Here is a 19,170-nt window from a genome sequence, read left to right as displayed (position 1 = left end):
CTCCTCTTTAGTATAGGAGTCTAACTGGAGCTGGTAAATCTCTAGGTGCCTCAGGATCCTCACAGAGTCGCCCTCATCTCAGTGAAGGTCCAAAATCTTCATCGCACGGAAGACAATCGGAGCTGGTACAAATACTGGATGTCTCGAGATGGGTAGAAAGAGAGAAGCAGTGAAGAGGGATTAGCGTAGCTGCTGTTCATAATATCAGCAAGCACTAGATGATAATGTGCTTGTGATCTGATGGGAAGTGTTATGCGTAAGCCTGACCTAAAGAGATATACATTTCAACTGGGAAAGTGTGTCTGAGCCTTGAACACTATCAGGAAGGCTATTCCAAAGTTTGCGGGCTAAATACGAAAGCATGGAATCCTCAACGTGGACAATGTGGTTATCTTCTCGTCTTCGAGTGCCTCCGAGTTCAGCAGTAAACACGGTAGCACTTTTTACCTTTAAATGACGTCTGTAGATATACAAGCACGTGCTTCGGATCAATCAGCATACAGACATTTCGATCAAGTCTGTGAGACTGATTACAGTTTAATGTTCTGAGGAGAAACGTACATCTCTCCTCAAAGGTCGCTGGATAGATTGTCGCTAACAAAAGACAGATATGAAAGCAGCTGTTTTTTTTTTTTTTTTTCTTGCTTAGCAGCTTAAAAACAGAGGAGTCGAAAAATAAAGCTGCATTCACACGCACAGATTATTTATTTATTTCAAGTCTCCAGTCTCTATACAAGTCGACAGTAGGCATTTCTATCATGGTTGCCATAGTAACAACGTTTATCAATGGGCGGAGCAGCTAGCGTTTTAAATAAATGGCCTTGCTGCTAAAGTGAATCATTCTGGAGGGAGATCTTGTTGTTCACATCATATCATACAAGATGAAGGTGAAGTAGTGTGAGCTCTGGGTCGCAGATCACATGACCTCTACGGTCTTAAGCCTTGTTGGCCGACGCTGCACCGAGTCGCTCCGTATTTGCATAAAACTCAACTATTCTCAGCTTTGTTAGTGTCACAGGACACACTCACGATCTCCGGTCTCCTCTGTGAGAATCGTCTAACACGTGCAGGGTTTGTTCACGTGTCTCATCAGCAGACCGGTGCTTTGGAGATTGACTTTTCTGAACGGCGGCTCTGCTCTCCATCCTGAGTTCCTTCCTGTTCGCACCAAAAGCTTCAGGAACGTGTTCAGATGGAAGCACAAGCGGTCTGTGGAACCGAACGTACCATTTTTCCTGAAAGGCCGTCCTCAGAGGCAGCGCGCAGGCGGCATTGCCTTGGCCAAGTTTCAGTCTGTGATTTGTTTCCTGCTGGATGTCTGATGACTTTTTTTTTCTTTCTTTCCACATTAGTCTACAGCTCTCTTATTGTCATGGCAACTCTGTGAAAATTGTACGTTCCGGCCTCTGAAACTGGTACGAGGCCCGTGTTGACGTCTGCAGAGCCGGCTGAGAAAGCGTTCTCTTATTATCCCTCTGCTTTTTGATCGTGTGAACTGTTTTTGATTCGTTTCCTCTCTACCGTTTCCTGCAAAAATGAGAAAAGAATAATCCTGATTTCAGGCTGTCCTTTAAGCATATTTAGAGCGTCTCCATATCAAAATGAAACACTTTCTTTCTCTTTAAAAGTCTTCCAGCTTCTCATGATTATAAATATTTTCCATGATGTCGTGCTCAGCTGGTGTGAACACACATTTCACAGCTCCGGGTGCTAAAAAGCCAGCAGTGGTGGTGTGTTCTTGTGAAAGGTGCTGCTCGCTTCACGGTTGCACGTCAGTGGTTTTTTTTTGGTTTTTTTGTCACGGTTGTGTAAATGAACAGAAACGTGTATATAATGTACATGAGACGTACAAACCGCCAGAGCTCACAGGGTACAGGGTGTTGCTTTTGCTCCAGACTGCACAGCAATTCGCACGGCGAGCTCTGAGCTCTCAGCTTTCATCCTGTCATGAGGTATTGATGAGGGAATTGTTTTTCGAAAATCCTGTAGTCACCGCTAGTCCGATCGATTTTTCCCACATCGCCATGCGCTGGTCTGAATTTACAGTTCTGCGTTTCATAAACCCCGTGACCTCTTGTACTGTAAAAGCAAAGCTGCTGCTCTTTTAATTCTCTTCTGCTGCTCTTTACTGAAGTCGCTGCACCACCTAGTGGTGATGCTCCTGTATTACTTTTTATATTGTCTACCACTCAGTTTGGTGTTTATTATTAATAGATTAGGATCAACTTTGTTAGCAGTTAGCATCTCACCAGAGGTGCAAAGTATAGACATATGTACAGATATACATAATAAATAGATATACATATTTTATATATATATATATGTATGTATATGTATACATATATATGTATGTATATACAGAGAATATATATATAATACAAAGTGCATAAATATACAGTATATTTATAAATATACAGAAAACAGATATATATGTGAATAGACAGAGAATCTATACAGTGATATGTTGCAATTGTGAGTGTTTCTGCAGTGTACAAAGGGGAATTTTACTGTCACCGGTGGGTTAATGAGTTGAAGAGTTCAGTAAGATCGTCATGGGGTAAAAGCTGTTCTTTAGGCTGTTGGTCTTGGACTGCAGCCATCTGAACCTCTTTCGAGAGAGTAGGAGGATAAACAGATTATGAGCTGGGTGAGAGGTGCCCTTGATGATGCTGCCTGAAACCGCTTCCTCTGGATATATTTAATATTAATACGTCTGGAGGAAACTGGAAATACAGTGTACGCTCTTGTGTTCACAGCATTTTATGCTAAGATTCTGTTCTTTTTTTTTTTTTTTCTGTCAGGGACCTGCTGTGGAAATCTTCACAAGGCTAACGCAGTACCGAGTGGCGTGGACAGAAGAGCAGGCAGGATGTTTATCTGACATTGACTTGGTGAGTTGTGTCGGAGAGAAAAACACAAATTCTGGTTAAGGCTTGGCGAAAGCTTTAAGGCATTACACATTTCACCACCTGTTATTTCAGCTTCAGCCAACACACACACAGACACCCGCACGCCTGCAAAGCCACATGAACACCTGCCCATCCTCACGCTTAAACACACAATTACTTTCCTCTTTCTTTTGACTTGCTTTATCTTGACTAGAACAAAATGAAGTTTAAATGTGTGGCATAAATAATAAAAATAAATGAAGCTCATCAGAAAACCCTCTAATCGATAGCCACACGCTTCTTTCCAGACGTTCCTTAGAGATGACTATAAGATATCTGGAAGGTTTGAGATATCTTTACGACAGTAAACACAACTGCCTGATTATATCTCCACACTTTGATGCCACTCTTGTCCTCAACAGTAATGCCAACTGAGGTGCATTAAGATACTTGTGTGTGTGTGTGTGCGTGCGCGTGCGTGCACGTGCGTGTGTGCATGTGCGTGTGTGCATGTGTTTGCTTGCGTGTGTGTGTGCGCGTGTGTGTGTGTTTGTGTGTGTGTGCGCACGTGTGCAGGCTGCCAGGCAGGCAAACTCGACCAGGGGAGGATGATGATGTTGAAAAGACTGTGCTAGTGCCAGATGGTTTGGGAATGATGGACATCCCTAATGGCCAACCCAGTGTCTCCACTGCTATCACTTCGGAGGTCAGTTATTACGTGTGTGTGTGTGTGTGTGTGTGTGTGTGTGTTACTAAACAATGACCAACTCCATCAGTAGAATTTAATGAATGTGTTTTTTTTTTTTTTATATTAGTGGTAGGTTTAGTCTACTGTTATACATTTGTATGCATAAATAAGTATACAATTGAATGTTTTTCTGTCTGAGGTAAAAGGACATGTGCAGTTACAACTTTGCACAAAATGTAATGTGTCGTGATGATAATTCATATAAGCTTAAAGACCTTTAATTTTCTTCTTAACCGAGTAGAAGCTTCCTTTACTGTTTTAACGTTAGACCCCAGGCAGATCCTAGCTAATGTATATTTGTATAAGAGGAAAACTGTGTAACTCCTATATGGATGAAGAGGTTTTTTTTTTTTAAATGAGTGCAGACTGGGTTTCTACATGCCTGTGTGACTGTGTGTATGGATTCTCGTTATGTCCTGCAGAAGAGCAGCAGTTCAGAGTCTCTGAGTGAGAAGGGCTCGGCTGAGCTGAAGAAAAGTTTCGATGCTGTTGTCTTTGATGTGCTGAAGGTCACACCAGAGGAATATGCAGTAAGACATGCTTGCTTTCACTTTGTGTGTGTGAGGAGGAGAGAAAGAGAGATGTCGCGACTCATTACAAACTAATAATCGTTATGCACCAGCTGTATCTTTTTAATCCCAATACCATCTGCTCCAGCAAGAAATCAGAACAATTCAATTCTCTACCGAAAAACGTTCTATCCCTCCTCATATCCGGTGATCCTCGGCTCAGTTCCGTAGATATCTGGACCCTGACCAGGATAAAGCTCTTGGTTAAGATCAGTGAATGAATATACATCTAGCTTTAATGAATATACATCCAGCATTTCCAGTTTGGGCTGGCTTGAGAAACTCCGATTTTATTCCTGGGATTTTCACACATTAAGCCTAATGCACTAAAAGCATGTGGCTGCTCTACAGGTGGAAAAACACACCTGGTTTGTGAGAGAGGTTTATCAGAGGACACAGGAAAGTGTACAGTAACTCAAACTAGAACGTACATTTCCTGAAGAAAATGTGAATGGTGCTTGCACGTGGCAAATCCCGGAGGCTAGTCGAGACGAGCATGTGACGTCATCTGAATACTCTTGAGGAAGTTTTCCTCATTGTGCTGAGTGTTTTGACATGTCACATGTCCATGTTGTGCTCATTTTTTATTTTCATGTGACAGTACGTGACGTCATCAAAATACACGTGAGGAAGTTCCCCTCATTGTTGTGAGTGTTTTGACATGTCACATGTCCATGTTGTGCTCATTTTTTATTTTCATGTGACATCACGTGATGTCATCAAAATACACGTGAGGTAGTTCGCCTCATTGTTGTGAGTGTTTTGACATGTCACATGTCCATGTTGTGCTCATTTTTTATTTTCATGTGACATCACGTGACGTCATCAAAATACACGTGAGGAAGTTCCCCTCATTGTTGTGAGAGTTTTGACATGTCACATGTCCACGTTGTGCTCATTTTTTATTTTCATGTGACATCACGTGACGTCATCAAAATACACGTGAGGAAGTTCCCCTCATTGTTGTGAGTGTTTTTACATGTCACATGTCCATGTTGTGCTCATTTTTTATTTTCATGTGACATCACGTGACGTCATCAAAATACACGTGAGGAAGTTCCCCTCATTGTTGTGAGAGTTTTGACATGTCACATGTCCATGTTGTAAAAAGTTTTTTGATTTTGCATATTTTGGGGGCGGGGCTGCGACACAACCGTAAGGCCAGTCGGTACACCAATGTAAAAGAGTTATAAACCTCCAAAGTTTATAATGGGAGTCTATGGGGGGAAAAAAAGGTCACTTTGAGTACCGGAAGTACCGGTACTTAGAAACCGGTACTTAGCGGATCGCTTAGAAAAGTCATAGCACACCTCTCCTCGATGAGCCGGTCGATTTGACACGTCATTCACAGGTCTAGGACAAAAGCTGCGGGACAAGTTACGTGCCGAAGTTTTGTCCGGCACAATAGTAATAATGTTGCTTTGCAAGCACCATTAATTATCACTCTTTACAGCTGTAGTGAGCAGAAAAGCATCTCGACACACACAAAACTTCGAAACCTTGACGTGGACGGCAGAAAAGGCATCGTCTCCAGAGCGCACGCAGAAACTGTACAAATCTATGTTTGTGTCGTAAAAGGAAATAAAAATAATTTGTCTGCTAATTTAATACGATCAGATGCTACTGTGCAAGAATATTGTATAGTGAGTTTTTAATTTGACTTATTTCTTTATTTTTATTAAAACCCCACTAAAGTGTACAGGAGAAATGTTGTGTACTTGCATGTAAATAAGAGTGTTAAGAGTGTTAATGCAGTTACATTAGTTCCTTCAGTCACACCGTTAGAGCTCAGAGAGACGGTGATGTAGTCTGATGTTTATTTACATACACACAGTGTATACTTAAACATAACCCACTCACCACCCACATGCAGACACACAGTAGAGGTTGAAGCCAAAAAAAAACCCCCAAAAACGTAGCATTTAATATATAATCTATTTTCTCTCCTTAGGGTCAGATCACACTTATGGATGCTCCAGTGTTCAAAGCCATCCAGCCTGAGGTGAGAGTGCACACTCAATCTCTCTCTCTCTCTCTCTCTCTCTCTCTCACTCACACACACACACACACACACACACACACACACACACACACACTCTTTATCTCTCTCTCTCTCTCTCTCTCTCACACACACACACACACTCTTTATCTCTCTCTCTCTCTCTCTCACACACACAAACTCATGCACTTTCTTTTCTCTCTCCCACACACTCATACTCTCTATCGCTCCTCTCTCTCTCTCTCTCTCTCTCTCTCTCTCTCTCTCTCTCTCTCTCACTCTCACTCACTCACTCACTCACTCACTTTTTAACTAACTTAACTATTTCTCAATTTTATCTGATTTCTGGCAGTTTTGAGTCTCACCACTAGGGGGCAATGAGTCCTTTATTAATTTACAGTCCATTGGTTTGTGCAGGTGAATGTTTCTCTTGAACTGTTATGTCTTTTATGTGCATATATTTGTGCAAAATGTTCTTCCTTGCTGTGGAAACCTTTCTATCTCACACACGCTCACTCACTCACTCTCTCACACATGCGCACACACACACACACGCTCACTCACTCACTCTCTCACACATGCGCACACACACACACACACACGCTCACTCACTCACTCTCTCACACATGCGCACACACACACACACACGCTCACTCACTCACTCTCACACATGCGCGCACACACACACACGCTCACTCATTCACTCTCTCACACATGCGCGCACACACACACACACACACACTCACTCTCTCACACATGCGCACACACACACACACGCTCACTCATTCACTCTCTCACACATGCGCACACACACACACACGCTCACTCACTCACTCTCTCACATGCGCACACACACACACACACACGCTCACTCACTCACTCTCTCACACATGCGCACACACACACACGCTCACTCACTCACTCTCTCACATGCGCACACACTCACTCACTCTCTCACACATGCGCACACACACACGCTCACTCACTCACTCTCACACATGCGCACACACACACACGCGCTCACTCACTCACTCTCTCACACATGCGCACACACACACACACACACACATGCTCACTCACTCACTCTCTCTCACATGCACACACACACTCGCTCACTCACTCACTCTCTCTCACACACACACACACGTGCTCACTCACTCACACTCTCTCACATGCACACACACACTCGCTCACTCACACACACATGCACACACACACACACACACACTCGCTCCCAAACTCGCTCTCTCACACATGCACACACACACTCGCTCCCTCACTCACGCTCTCACACATGCACACACACACTCGCTCACTCACTCACTCACACACACACGTGCTCACTCACTCACTCTCTCTCACATGCACACACACACTCGCTCACTCACACACACATGCACACACACTTGCTCCCTCACTCACGCTCTCACACATGCACACACACACTCGCTCGCTCACTCACTCACTCACTCACTCACTCAATCACACACACACACACACACACACACACACACACACACACACACACACATGCTCACTCTCTCACACATGCACACATGCACACTTCATCTTTAAGGCACTTCCACACTCATTTTATTTTCACTCAGCTGCCAGTTTACATTTTACAGCATACTTGCAGAAAGTGTTTTAGTGAATCTTTCAGAAAAAGCAAAACAAGTAATATTAAGAACTCTTTATTAAGGTAAGGAGGCAAGAAAAACAAATATGAAGGGTATGTTTAGTGAGAATATATAAGGATTTATGTAATTAAATTTTAAAATATTTATGTTGTATCGTAACTAGGTTTTCTCTCGAAAGCAAACAATCTCCTCACACTAATTTTTACTGCTGATGTTGAACAGAATCTAAATAGGAAGCTTGGCTTATTAGTCCATCCCTAACCGCTAGGACCGGTGAGAAGAATCTTAAAAGCTTAAATGCTAGCACGTGTTTCGATGACATCTCGGTGTACTGAATATTTAGGGACACAACATGATGTATACCTATCGATGGCCACAGGCAAAAATCTTGGAGAAAGAGAAAAAAGCAAAAAAAAAAAAAAAAAAAAAGTGAGGAAAGATGTTTGTCTGTGAGTGATTAGTCTTGGTTTGTTACAGCTGTCCTGAATGTTTTCACGTCTCACTTTCAAACTCATTTACACAGCTATCTGGCCAGCAATAGTTCAGCAGCAGTATGAGGTTTTGGCTGTTTGGCAGTTCGGAGTTGTCTGACCTGTCAGCGTATTTGTACTGCGATACGTTAAAACCTTTTTTGGCAGTAATTTCAGCATCCTCGGCACATGACCTCTTGCTTTTTATGCATTAGATTCGTCCTGAGGTTCTTTCCCAGTTTTATTAATCTTGTAAGAATATTGTGAAGTTTAGTATAAAAGAATAGGCTTTGGTACTGTACACATCACTTACTGACTTGTATAGCTCAACTTTAGCCACAAATCAACTTGATAAGTACGTGTCCACACTAAATAGTTATATTAGAGAATAAATAAATGTTGTGATTGTTGTATTGCGCTAAGGACAGGTGTCAAATCTGTATGTTTTGTTCCTGGCTTCCCACAGCATTGGTCTGGATTCAGGCTGATACTATCGATTCATTCATACTGTCTGTTTACATTCATTTTACATCATTACCATCACTCACTGGGATCACAACCATGTCATTTATTTCATTCATCCCTCATTCATCTTCTACCGCTTATCCGAACTACCTCGGGTCACGGGGAGCCTGTGCCTATCTCAGGCGTCATCGGGCATCAAGGCAGGATACACCCTGGACGGAGTGCCAACCCATCGCAGGACACACACACACTCTCATTCACTCACACAATCACACACTACGGACAATTTTCCAGAGATGCCAATCAACCTACCATGCATGTTTTGGACTGGGGGAGGAAACCGGAGTACCCGGAGGAAACCCCCGAGGCACGGGGAGAACATGCAAACTCCACACACAAGGCGGAGATGGGAATCGAACCCCCAACCCTGGAGGTGTGAGGCGAACGTGCTAACCACTAAACCACCGTGCCCCCCATGTCATTTATTTATTTATTTATTTATTTATTTATTTAGGTGCTGCTATGTTCAATGCGGCTTTTGACCTCTTCTGCGTCCCAAAGCGGTCCCTTGACACTCACGCTACACGTATTTGAGACGCATTCGTCCACTGGGAATTACACAGAACTGTAGCATTAATAGATAAATGTGGTTGTGTATAACAACATCAGCTTTTTTTTATCTCGCGTCCTGTTCTTTTCTACGTTTTAGCCGATTGAAACATCTGAAACAGTCTGCACAGGTACACGAGACAGTATCCACCCCATGTCTGAATAACAACAAATGTAGTCGAAGGCTGATGTAATAAAGGTGCGTGACACTCTTCCTGCAGTGGAAACGTTGCACGGAATCAGATCCCAACGCTCGCTGGAGACGCGTTTGACATGGCACGTGTAACGGCTGACGTTGGAGACGGTTCACTCGAGACGGTTTACAGGACGAGTGAGACGTTTCTGGAATTTGATGGGATGTTGAGTTAATTAAAGGGAATTTATTTGTGTGTTGATTGATGAGGATCTGTTAGCCAGAGTCCTGCTGGAGCTTTGTGCAGGAAGGAGATGTTGGACTGAATGAAAAGGTGCAAACTGGTCATTGTATTTTGCAGCTATAATAAATAAACACACACACACACACACACACACAAGCAGGAATAGAATAGATTTCAATACCATATTAAGAGTCTGTTGAGAGTCTGTTCATTGTTGAGGATCTGTTAGCTAGTCCTGCAGGAGCTTTTATTGGGCAGGGAAATTATTATTTTTTTTTATCCTGTAAATTTGTTCTGTATTCTGAGTGAATAATTCTGCATTCCAAGTTCCAAATTCTGATTTAAGTTTTCTAAATTATGAATTGAGTCAAATTCTGCGTTCTCTCTCTCTCTCTGTCTCTCTCTCTCTTTGTCTCTCTCTCTCTGTGTCTCTCTCTCTCTCTTTGTCTCTCTCTCTCTCTGTCTCTCTCTTTCTCTCTCTCTCTCTGTCTCTCTCTGTCTCTCTCTGTCTCTGTCACTCTCTCTCTCTCTCTCTCTCTCTCTCTGTCTCTCTCTCTCTCACTCTCTCTCTCTTTCTCTCTCTTTCTCTCTCTGTCTCTCTCTGTCTCTCTGTGTCTCTCTTTCTCTCTGTCTCTCTCTGTCTCTCTTTCTCTCTCTCTCTGTCTCTCTCTTTCTCTCTCTTTCTCTCTGTCTCTCACTGTCTCTCTGTGTCTCTCTTTCTTTCTCTCTCTCTCTTTCTCTCTAACTCTTTCTCTCTCTCTCTCTTTCTCTCTCTCTCTGTCTACACACACATTAATGCGTAGGTATGGTTACAACATACAGTCACGTTAGACTTCAGCTCAGCTGCGTCTCAACCCAGAACATGCTCACACTGAACACCAAGCAACACACTGCTGCCATACACATGGTAATCTGCTGCTCTTTCAGCTTCATGCTGCTAGTTATACACACTCACACACACTTGTATATACGTACATACAGTAGCTGCAATATAAAGTAATGGATGTTATGTGAAGCTCTGAGGCCGGGGGTGTGTGGGTGGGTGCGTGTGTGTGTCTCTGTGTCTCTGGGCTTTGTCTTTGTCTCATTGTAAAACATGCCGTAACAGGATAACTGCAGAGTCTCTAGTGGCTCTCCAGAGAAATAAAAAACAGCCCTGGAACATTCATTCACTGTACTGCACTTCTGGAAATGACATTTTGTTCATAGATTCATAAGCTTGAGTTGGAGGTCATTTAGAGGCAAGACATGTTCGAGATGTCGTTTTTAACAGCACTTACATATATTTTCCTCATGTCTGAACATGTCAATGTTTTCAGCAACAAAATGCATGACTTCCTGTTCTATCTGTTTTCTATTAAACAAATATACACCTGGAAGCTTCACCCCAACACACACACACACACACACACACACACACACGTGTGTTCCACATCTAATGCTTCACCGAGCTTTTTTTCCCAACCTGTCTCTCCTATGATGGGTTGCTTTTTTTGGGGTTAGCGCTCACTCTCCAGTTTTCCAGGCATGGCCGTAAAGCGCCTGCTGGGACAGAGATTTGTCAGGGTTTTGTGTGCTTTTGGATGAGGAGCACAGGGAGAGCCAGTGTCTGAAACTCTACTCTAAGTCATCATATGTCTCGCTGCAACACAGCTAGACATTAGTAGACTTTATATCAGGGTTTCCTAACCTACGCTTTTTGTTTTTTTTTTCCTCTCCCTTTTGTCAGCTGAACCTCTTCAACCTGAGTCATCTGCTTTAAGCACCACTTGAGGCTTAGGGGTCAGCTAACAGTAGAGGAAGTGAAATATCTGTAATAAATATCAAAGCTTGGTGCTTTACGGTGAAATGACGTCATTTCTACAACACGTATATTAAATTCTGCAGTTGTCTTAGCGAGGCAGAAAATTGTTCGTTTGATGTACAGTGCACACCAGTGCTAATTATTTTCGCTATCATGTGTACAGTACCACATCTCTTATCTCTGGTGTCTGACAAAGATTATTTATCATCATGTAGGAATGGACACGAATCCACAGAGCACGAACGGCCGGTGTGTTCGTGCTACGGATTTGTATTGAAGGAGAAACAACAACTATTTCACATGATTGTCCTCATAAAAGGAAATAAAACACGTTTTATAAAAGTATACTTGTGGTCACATGCTTGTATAGGAGCTCGAACAGTTCTGGGTATTTTTATTTGTGTTCTTTAAAATAGCATTAAAACCTAGATGTTGTACCTCATACTAGAGTTCACGTTTCTCCCCCAGTCCAAAGTGTGTGTGTGTGCGTGCGAGATTGTGCCCTGTCCCCAGGTATAGACTCCAGGCTCCCTGCGACCCTCTATAAGATATAGAATTCGGATTAATGTATGGCGTAATAAAGGCTCTTGCTGTAAAGGAAAGTGACTCCTGAGTGGTAGATCATTCTACATTATACTGTGTGCAGATGAGCACCTACAGATTTAGGCTAAGATCCTGTCTGAGTATAATGGACCATCCAGTTATATAATGCGAAGATCGAATCTGTAGACTTTAAAATGAGAACATTAGGATGAATCTGTCCCAAATCATAATATGTTGAAGGAACCTGGTTGGTCTACTATTTCCTGTTTTTAAATGGATCCAGTTTCTTCACAAAGAGAGACCTGAAGATTTCTCTCGCCTGCTGGTTCCTGCTGAATTCATGAGCTTTAGAGAACACGAAATAGTTTTGTTAGCTGAACCACAGGCAATCCTGTTCTTTCCCTCATATTAACCGTGCACAAGCAGTGGAATCTGGTAGACCTGTACAGCCTGGGGTTTTCTCCTGCTCTGACATCTTAGCAACCGAATCGCATATGCCTTCTAAAGTCTAATGGAGAAAGCGAACACTCCCTCGCTAATCTTTACCAGATGTCGCTCTTTAATGTACCCTGTAAAAAGTCGTCATCATTCCACGAAGATGTCGGCGATTCGCTTAAACCTGGCGTCAGTCAGTTTCAAAGTGACAGCTGGTGCAGTTCATTTAAAATGATCACACACTAAAAATATCATTGTGTTTTTTTTCTTTTCCCGATATCATGGTATTTTTATAGAAGAATTTATTATGGACTCTTTATACGGAAGTCTCAGTGTGTGTCTTTTGTATACACTATAATCAAATCAAGGAAGTGAAAAGATCGATTGCTATAATTGGTGTTTTTTTCATTGGTGAGATGAGATGCAGGAGGTTAGCGTTAGCGATGCAGATGTTATTTGACTATGTCTTATAACATCGCATAACCAAAGAAAAAAATCAGGACAGTCTTCTAAATCCCCAAATCCCAGAAATACTTATCTAATAAATACTTACACTATAATTACATTGCCCAACCATGTAACACCAGTCTAATCCTACAAGCAGTTTAGAAAGATATTCAAGCTGTCATTATAAAGTGAAGAGAGATTGGCTGTGAGGGAAAAGTGCAGCTCTGAGCCAAAAATAATAGGGAGGAAAACAAAAGCCACGGACAAATTAATAGCCTGTTATTATATTATGTTGTGACAAACCATGAAACCACGATGCCGTAACGACCCGACCGACTCGGCAGGAGTCCTAACAAGTGCTATGTGCAAAGCAGCACTGACGCATAAACGTAGAGTACAAGTCTTTTCTCACTGAGACATCCGAGACTTGGCGCAACATGGGCTTCAAGCTGGCTGTTGATTCTGAGTTAATCATGACACTTCTGTGTGGGTGCTGAGTTTTGTCCTCGTTGTTCTGATACACACACACACACACACACTTGATTGATTGATGATTGTAATTAGCTTCAGCTAAGTTGCCCCCCCTGCAGCTCTGTGTGTGGATGCGCGAGTGTCCTGGACGTCCTTTTAGTTGCGACCCAGTTCATCTATTAGGAAAATCTTAGCTCTGTGTCAAGAATGATTTCTTTGGCCTGCTCTATGGCGCTGGGGACACACGGCAACCCAGAAACTCCTTTAGAAACATGTGAGGGGGCGCGTGTGGCCCGGGTGGTTAACATCTGTGTTTGTGTGCATGTTGCTATGCTGCAGTCTCTCTTGGCAAGTTTATGATTCATTATTTTGTTTTTGAGTTCATCTTAGTGTAGCGTGGGTTGACTGTGTGTGTGTGTGTGTGTGTGTGTGTGTGTGTGTGTGTGTGCAGCACTGTGAGTATTTGCTGGTCGGTGTCATTATCAGTATGCAGCTGTGTGTGTGTGTATGTGTGTGTGTGTTAAAATCTTTGCAGGAAATCATGTGTGTGCATGTTTACTTACTGTAACTGAAAACCAGCTGTGAGGAGATTTTGATTGGAAGTTCAAATTCATAAAGGCTTTGACTTGTCATTATTGTGAACGCTGGTATTCTTACAGTTATACATGAGTCGACATAACATTTGGAAACATGTTTGACTGACTGTAGTGTTTTTTTTTTTTTAACCAAGACTCAGCGGGTTCAGAGGGCATTAGTCACAGAAGTACTACGAGACCATGATTAACTCTGAGCAGGATGCTACCATTCCCATGCTTCAGTGAATGATATATGAATACAAACCGTATGAATTCATGGCCTTTAGTAAAGATGTCATCAGTTTCTGTATGTGAGCATCGAATTAAATAAAGGGGAATTTGGTGTCGCTCCTGTTTGTTTGGACTGAGAGCCTACAGCCAGATCAGCTATTTCCTGATAAGAGTGAAGGTCCCTGATGTGTGAAGAACGAACAACCAAAATGATGCTACCACCCCCATGCTTCACTGAAAGCCACTGGAATCCGCAGCTCCGACTGTGCTGTCTAGTGTTGGTGTTTAGCTAAATTGTTAAAGATGCCCTGCCACACGTATTTCATTACTTTTGTGGTAATGTCTGAAGTTTACCATGGACTCTGTAACATTTATTTGTGGAAATAATGCCTTGGTTATCTTGTTTCAAGCCATTCTAGTGTGGTATAGAAAGCCTGCAGGAAGACTCAGCTCGATTTGCGCCAGTTCTCATGAATATTCAAATGAGCTATGCTGCTTGGCTCCGATTGGCTACCCGCTAGGATATGAGAGTATGACTATTCATTCACCCAGCGCAATAAGTAGCCTAGGCTAGAGGAAATTTGTTTACAATCACCTTGAATTGCGACAGAACGGCTTCTTCACAGGCCCGTTGACGTTCAGCCATCCTTGCTGTATAGGAAACTCACTGAGCTACACGAATTCTGGGGGCGCGGTCTCAAGTGGGAGAGCTCATGAATAGTAATGAGCTCAGTCACTCTGACGTCAGACTGACCGGCTTTTCCAACTGACCTGATTTCTCCCCTTATTTCTTTTAAGTAGCTAGAACTGACCGGGGAGGTAACAGTTCGTTTTCACATTCACGACACAACACAAACACATATGGACCGAACACATATCAAAAAATACAAGTAAAAACGGTTTTGTGTGGAAGGGCACCTTTAATGTTTAAGACTGAAGTATAATTTAAGGGTCTGTAGAAAGGGTGCTATCAGTTTCTGTAGTTGCTGTCGTATTTGATCTTGTAAATGACATCTAATCTAAAGCCTAGTGCACTAATAGCATTTGACTGCTAACATGTCTTTTTTCCCCTTTTTTCTTTTTCTTTCTTTGTTTTTGTTTTTGAACCACCGCTCCAAAACCTGCACTGCTTTTCTAGTCTTCGCGCACTTTCAGCACATTTTGTTCCGGCTCTGCGCAAACCAGACGCTCTCTGTTCCTCCGTCTCTTAGCCTGCGCTCACGTCCCGTTCACATGCCTCCTGTTTATTTCTTTAGATCGTTGGCTCAGTGTGCACATTAAAACAGGCTTGTGTTAGATGAAAGGCATCTCTTGCTTGTTTGGCAGCGAGCCGTTCACTCGCCCACTCGCTTTCATTTTCTTTTTTTTTTTTTTAAGGAAAATGTTTTGCTAAACACACACAGGGAGCGCACACACAGCCCTGGGTAATGTTAAGATTGCTTAACTGTGAAGCGATTGCAACTCGGTTTATTGCTTTGTTTGTTTGTTTGTTTATGATAGGAACTCTCAAGTTGCGGCTGGAACAAAAAGGAGAAGCACAGTTCAGCTCCGAATGCCGTGGCTTTCACACGAAGATTCAATCAGGTAACACACACACACACACACACACACACACACACACACACACACACACACACACACACACAACCTTTCTCTTGTGAAACTTAAAGCCAGACAGACTGGCAGTTGGAAGGAGTCTGATTTATCTCCTTGGCCAGCATGTTATTGGAAAAATTACGTCATTGCCATTTTTTTCCCCCCGTTTGTGTACCATGTTCATGGAACCTGGCCCTTTTTCCCTCCATGATAACGCGCTACATCTGGTGGATGAGCAGGCTGATATCGCAGTCATTCTGCTGAATGGAAAGGATCAGGATCTTTTTCTTGCTTGACCAAATGTTTGGCTTCTTCTATAGGTAGATAGCAGGAACATATTCACTGGGGTTGTTTGTCCCACTGCCCCAGTAAGGGAGCAGAATAAACCTTGCACCTTGCAGTTGGAAGTCCGATTCAAATTCATGGTCCAATTTTAGGTTCTGAGACTTGGATTGGCAGGAAAATGGTTTAAAAAAAAAAGCCCTGAAGTGCTGTATTAGCAAGTGCATTACTAGTTTATTGGTTACTGGCTCAGCACATAGAGCTCACTAGGCTCGAACGTTCCTGTGTGTAGACGCTTTAATAAGAAAGTCTACGTGTCCATAAATACACCTATAAAGTGAGTTTATTACACCTTGTTTAACATCTCCTGCAGCTTTCCCTCAGTAGCCCCTTGGCTCTGTGCTCACACACACTCACACACACACACACACACACACACACACACACACACGCATTCTGAGCATCACCTCATTGGACTATCCAGTGATGGATGTTAAAAATTAACCTTTTTTATTTTTTTAATAAATGTCTGCTGGCTGAATTCAGAGTCTTTTCAGCTCCTTCCAGTTTTTCCCTCAAACTCTCTTATTCCCCCCTCATTCGTTTGTTTATTTTTGTGACTTACATGAAACAGCTACCATTAGCAGTGGAACAGCAGGATTGCTGGAACCATAAACTCAAGCCTACTTCCCTTGAACTGAGACTGAGAATCAAAACCAGCTTTTATACAAGTCTTTATTGTGACATATACAAGTGCATTCCAGTCTAATTATTTCTTCACATTTCTCAGCTTCTCAGGAAGTTGGGGTCAAGGCGCAGGGTCAGAAACAATCTGGAGATCTAGCAGTTTGGTGGTGCAAAGGCTTGATCTCACGACCTTCTCATGAGGAGCCTGAAGTCTAAAGCACTGAGTCACGACTGTAGAGAGAGACACAGAGAGAATCCATTCAGTTTGTTCCTTAAGCCATATTGAATGTATGCTGAAGGTGAAGCAGCAGCAGTGAAAGGCGCAGTTGTTCGCAGTTGTTCACAGTTCGCAGTTGTTCAGTGTTAGCAGTGTTACACTGACGTTCTCTTTCGACTATTTTTTAGTCAGTATTATCAAATGAATTATTTTATGGCTGCATGTTTGGTTTAAAATGAGTCAGGACTCCTTTGGCTTTCAGTGTGAGACGTTAGTTTTTCCCTCTTCAGATTTTTAGTGGTTTTAAATGATTATGAACAAGCACTTGGGGCATCTCAGAGAGCAGAAATAGGTTTGATATCACTATTGACATTGACATGACATGACGTGTCTTTACATGAATTGTCCCTTAAGTCTCAGTGTCTACTTTCATATGAGCCATAAAGCAACACTTTAAATGCTGAACATAGACAAGAGTGAAGTACATTCAAGGATTAAAAACAATATCCACTAGATGGCACACTAGAGCCAAAACAATGGCTGTCAATCTCTTGCTGAATTCTTAATACCACTTGACTTTTACGTAGCTAGCTATCGTAAGGCTGCATTTGAATAAAACTTCAGTGTGAAGTCTAATCCGGAAAGGTCCCGAGTGAGTGAGTGAGTGACCGAGTGAGAGTGGAGCGAGCGAGAGACCGAGTGAGAGTGGAGCGAGCGAGAGACCGAGTGAGAGTGGAGCGAGCGAGAGACCGAGTGAGAGTGGAGCGAGCGAGAGACCGAGTGAGAGTGGAGGGAGCGAGAGACCGAGTGAGAGTGGAGCGAGCGAGAGACCGAGTGAGAGTGGAGGGAGCGAGAGACCGAGTGAGAGTGGAGGGAGCGAGAGACCGAGTGAGAGTGGAGCGAGCGAGAGACCGAGTGAGAGTGGAGCGAGCGAGAGACCGAGTGAGAGTGGAGCGAGCGAGAGACCGAGTGAGAGTGGAGCGAGCGAGAGACCGAGTGAGAGTGGAGCGAGCGAGAGACCGAGTGAGAGTGGAGCGAGCGAGAGACCGAGTGAGAGTGGAGCGAGCGAGAGACCGAGTGAGAGTGGAGCGAGCGAGAGACCGAGTGAGAGTGGAGCGAGCGAGAGACCGAGTGAGAGTGGAGCGAGCGAGAGACCGAGTGAGAGTGGAGCGAGCGAGAGACCGAGTGAGAGTGGAGCGAGCGAGAGACCGAGTGAGAGTGGAGCGAGCGAGAGACCGAGTGAGAGTGGAGCGAGCGAGAGACCGAGTGAGAGTGGAGCGAGTGAGAGTGGAGCGAGCGAGAGACCGAGTGAGAGTGGAGCGAGCGAGAGACCGAGTGAGAGTGGAGCGAGGGAGAGATTGAGTGAGAGTGGAGGGAGTGAGAGACCGAGTGAGAGTGGAGGGAGCGAGAGACCGAGTGAGAGTGGAGGGAGCGAGAGACCGAGTGAGAGTGGAGGGAGCGAGTGACCGAGTGAGAGTGGAGTGAGTGAGTGACCGAGTGAGAGTGGAGTGAGTGAGTGACCGAGTGGAGTGAGCGAGTGACCGAGTGAGAGTGGAGTGAGGGAGAGATTGAGTGAGAGTGGAGGGAGCGAGAGACCGAGTGAGAGTGGAGGGAGCGAGAGACCGAGTGAGAGTGGAGGGAGCGAGAGACCGAGTGAGAGTGGAGGGAGCGAGAGACCGAGTGAGAGTGGAGCGAGCGAGAGACCGAGTGAGAGTGGAGCGAGCGAGAGACCGAGTGAGAGTGGAGCGAGCGAGAGACCGAGTGAGAGTGGAGCGAGCGAGAGACCGAGTGAGAGTGGAGCGAGCGAGAGACCGAGTGAGAGTGGAGCGAGCGAGAGACCGAGTGAGAGTGGAGCGAGCGAGAGACCGAGTGAGAGTGGAGCGAGCGAGAGACCGAGCGAGAGACCGAGTGAGAGTGGAGCGAGCGAGAGACCGAGTGAGAGTGGAGCGAGCGAGAGACAGAGTAAAAGAGGAGTGAGTGACCGAGTGAGATTGAAGTGGGCCAGTGAGTGAGCGAGTAAGTGACCAAGTGAGAGTGAAGTAAGTGAAGTGGGCCAGAGAGTGAGCGAGTGTGTGCGTGTCTGCGAGTGTGTGTGAGGTTTTTATTCCAGTTGAGCA

General features: G+C 43.9%; 1 protein-coding gene across 2 annotated transcripts in view; it reads left to right on the top strand.

Annotated features, from left to right (window-relative positions):
* Positions 1-19,170, top strand: part of ralgps2 (Ral GEF with PH domain and SH3 binding motif 2) — a 94,240-nt gene that overhangs the window by 33,245 nt on the left and 41,825 nt on the right. For both annotated transcript variants that reach the window (XM_060866733.1, XM_060866732.1), the window contains exons 2-6: positions 2,802-2,891; positions 3,465-3,594; positions 4,059-4,166; positions 6,157-6,207; positions 15,772-15,855. In XM_060866733.1, the coding sequence (XP_060722716.1) occupies positions 3,541-3,594; positions 4,059-4,166; positions 6,157-6,207; positions 15,772-15,855 (297 nt within the window). In that variant the 5' untranslated portion in view covers positions 2,802-2,891; positions 3,465-3,540. The remainder of the gene's footprint in view (positions 1-2,801; positions 2,892-3,464; positions 3,595-4,058; positions 4,167-6,156; positions 6,208-15,771; positions 15,856-19,170) is intronic.

The sequence above is a fragment of the Tachysurus vachellii genome, chromosome 3 (genome assembly GCF_030014155.1).
Source record: "Tachysurus vachellii isolate PV-2020 chromosome 3, HZAU_Pvac_v1, whole genome shotgun sequence".
In the NCBI taxonomy this organism is placed as follows: Eukaryota; Metazoa; Chordata; class Actinopteri; order Siluriformes; family Bagridae; genus Tachysurus; species Tachysurus vachellii.
This window is presented reverse-complemented; position numbering and strand designations above follow the sequence as displayed.